This window comes from Struthio camelus, unplaced genomic scaffold, assembly GCF_040807025.1.
Source record: "Struthio camelus isolate bStrCam1 unplaced genomic scaffold, bStrCam1.hap1 HAP1_SCAFFOLD_103, whole genome shotgun sequence".
In the NCBI taxonomy this organism is placed as follows: domain Eukaryota; kingdom Metazoa; phylum Chordata; class Aves; order Struthioniformes; family Struthionidae; genus Struthio; species Struthio camelus.
Genome location: NW_027182762.1, coordinates 132504 through 135380, shown reverse-complemented (window position 1 = coordinate 135380; position 2877 = coordinate 132504). Strand labels below are relative to the sequence as shown.

General features: G+C 54.6%; 1 protein-coding gene across 1 annotated transcript; it reads right to left on the bottom strand.

The window, feature by feature from the left end:
• Positions 1 to 535: 535 nt before the first annotated feature.
• LOC138065559 (olfactory receptor 14A16-like) lies at positions 536 to 1408 on the bottom strand (the record flags this gene model as incomplete). The annotated part of the gene is made up of 1 exon (XM_068929592.1): positions 536 to 1408. A coding segment is annotated over one exon (873 nt), but the record flags the coding sequence as incomplete, so codon positions are not given.
• Between the last annotated feature and the right edge of the window lie 1469 nt (positions 1409 to 2877).

Below are 2877 nucleotides of genomic sequence, written 5' to 3'. Positions count from 1 at the left end.
CATGTGCGACAGCCCCGGCTATGTACAACAGTGACAATCCCTCATCTCCCCTGTCACTGGACACTGAGGGGGGACTCCTCAATCCTAAATGCCTTGGTGTCTAAGAGATCATAACAGGATGATGAGCTTTTTGTTCCTGACCCCATGGACAAGGCTGCCCAGCAGGCCCTTGTGGGCTGCTCTCCTTGGGCCTATATTTGACACCAGCTCTGGAAGAAGCACCCAGCCTTCAGACATGGCACTGGCTAGAACTGCCTTTATTACCAAGATACTGTGAGGGAGCCAGCTCTGACCTGACGTTAGACAGTTTTGCGTGGCCACCAGGTGAGACATGGCATTAAAACCGGGGTGAACTGCAAGCATTTATGTAGCAAAATGATAACAAATACATTTCATCATCATCATCATAACAGTAACAATAGTAATAATAAAAATAAAATAAAAAACCAAAACTGAGTCCTGGTTTGGGACAGTTTGGGATTCAGTTGTTGAGAGCAAAGGCAATTTTAGCACTGCTGAAAAATGCCCATGCAATCACTTTCCTCAGGGCATCTCGGAGCTCCTTGTTCCTCAGGCTGTAGATGAGGGGGTTCAGTGCTGGATGCACCACTGCGTACAAAACAGCCACCACCAGATCCAGGGATGGGGAGGAGAGGGAGGAGGGCTTCAGGTAGGCAAATATTGCACTGCTGATAAACAAGGAGTCCACGGCCAGGTGAGGGAGGCACATGGAGAAGGCTTTGTGCCGGCCCTGCTCGGAGGGGATCCTCAGCACAACTGTGAAGATCTGTACGTAGGACAGCACAATGGACATGAAACATGCAAAAAATAAACCAACACTAACCACAACAACCCCAACTTCCCGGAGGCAGGATTGTGAGCAGGAGAGCTTGAGGATCTGGGGGATCTCACAGAAGAACTGCCCCACAGCATTGCTTTGGCAGAGAGGTATGGAAAATGTGTTGGCAGTGTGCAGGAGAGCATTGAGAAAGCTGCTGCCCCAGGCAGCTGCTGCCATTTGGACACAAGCTCTGCTGCCACCCAGGAGGGTCCCGTAGTGCAGGGGTCTGCAGATGGCAACGTAGCGGTCATAGGCCATGACAGTGAGAAGAGAAATCTCTCCTCCAAACAAGAAGGAAACCAGGAAGACCTGGGCAGCGCATCCCGAGTAGGAGATGGTCGTGGTGTCCGTGAGGGAATTGGCCATGGATGTAGGGACAGTGGTGGAGATGGAGGCCAGGTTGAGGAGGGAGAGATTAAAGAGGAAGAAGTCCATGGGGGTGTGGAGGCGGTGGTGGCAGGCTATGGCGGTGATGATGAGGCCGTTGGCCAGGAGGGCAGCCAGGTAGATGCCCAGGAAGAGCAAGAAGTGCAAGAGCTGCAGCTGCCGGGTTTCTGCGAATGCCAGGAGGAATTCAGTGACGGAGCTGCTGTTGGACATGTTGCTCCCTCCAGGCATGTGGGACTGTCCAAAGAAGAAAAGACATGGAGAAGTTAGGAGATGCTTTTCAAGAAACCCTGAAATGTTCCAGTTCTCATCCAACCCCCCGTACTGCCTCTCTCTTCACGGAGAGCATGTGTGTGCAGCTGCCTTGCTTGAGCTCCCCTGTGCACTGGCGGAGTGTGCTGTGAGGAGCAGAGGCCTCTGCCCATGGGCTCCAGGGCAGTCTGTCCATCCTGCTGTAGGGCAGTGGGGACATGGGAGTGGGGGTGACTAGCTCTGACAGTCACAAGGTCTGTCAGGTGAAAGCCACTGGGCAGGTGGAAGGAATATTTCAGCATCTTCACCACCTGTTCTGAAGAATGAGGGTTGAGGAACAGAGCTTTAGGGATTTCTTCCTAATGTTTATTTTCTGTGAGATGTCCCTGTGCCCCCTGGGCAGTCTTCCTCAAAAGGCAGAAAGTCTCAGCGTTTCTGCTGTGACTCCTGAGAAAGACCAATCCCCTGTCCCCGGGTGCAGAGGGAGGACAGCTTGTCTGTCTATTAGTCTTGTTCTCAGCTGTCCTGTGTTTGCAGCTCTTTGAGCTGCAGGATGGTCACTCTCATCTGTTGCCCAAAAAAGAATCTAGCCCCTGCTGAGAGCAGACGAGCCCAGGTCCCAAGTGTGGGTCTCCAACCTTCTCTCCCTTCCTCAGGGCACCAGAGCGACGTCTCCACACTCCCCTTTCTAGCCAAGCACACACACGGCTCTTTTCAGCTGCCCACATACAGCTTCCCAACACCATCTCCATACGCCCAGCATCTCTGAAGATTCTTCACAGCTCCCTCACACATCACAGAGATGGTGGTATGAGGCAGCGGTGCCCTTCTGGAGGGCAGCCCCAAGCCTGCCAGGACACCACAGGGAAATGGTCCAAGGACTGTTAGGACTGCAGATGGGCTCTCCTTACAGGACAGTCAGCTCCACTCCCCTCCCCACCCACTGCATTTCCTGGACCTGCACGGGTCAGAAGGGGGCTGCAGACACCTCACTCCCAAGCAGAGACCTCTGTGGCACAACTCGCAGGGCAGGGGTCTGAGCTGCAGCTGAAAACCCACCAACCCCAGGGAACCCGAGAGAAGAACAAGGGCAGCACGGAGAGGAGGGGAAACAAGGAGCAACACTACACTCCTGCTGCCACGGGAGGCAAGGAGAGAGGGACAGATGGGCAGTCGGGAAAGCCTTCACCTTCCCCAGCTGGGTGGTGACATTGCAGGGCAGTCACTCAGCCCCTTTGTCGGGCAGCACAAAACGGGGCCCGTGGCAGGAGAGATGCCCCTCTCCTCTGCTGCAGGTCTGGCTGCAGAGCGGGTGGCTCATGCCCTGGACTCCACGGCTGTGAGGGCAGAGGCTCTGCTGGGTGGGAGAGAAGACATGCGGGGCTGGCTCAGAGAAA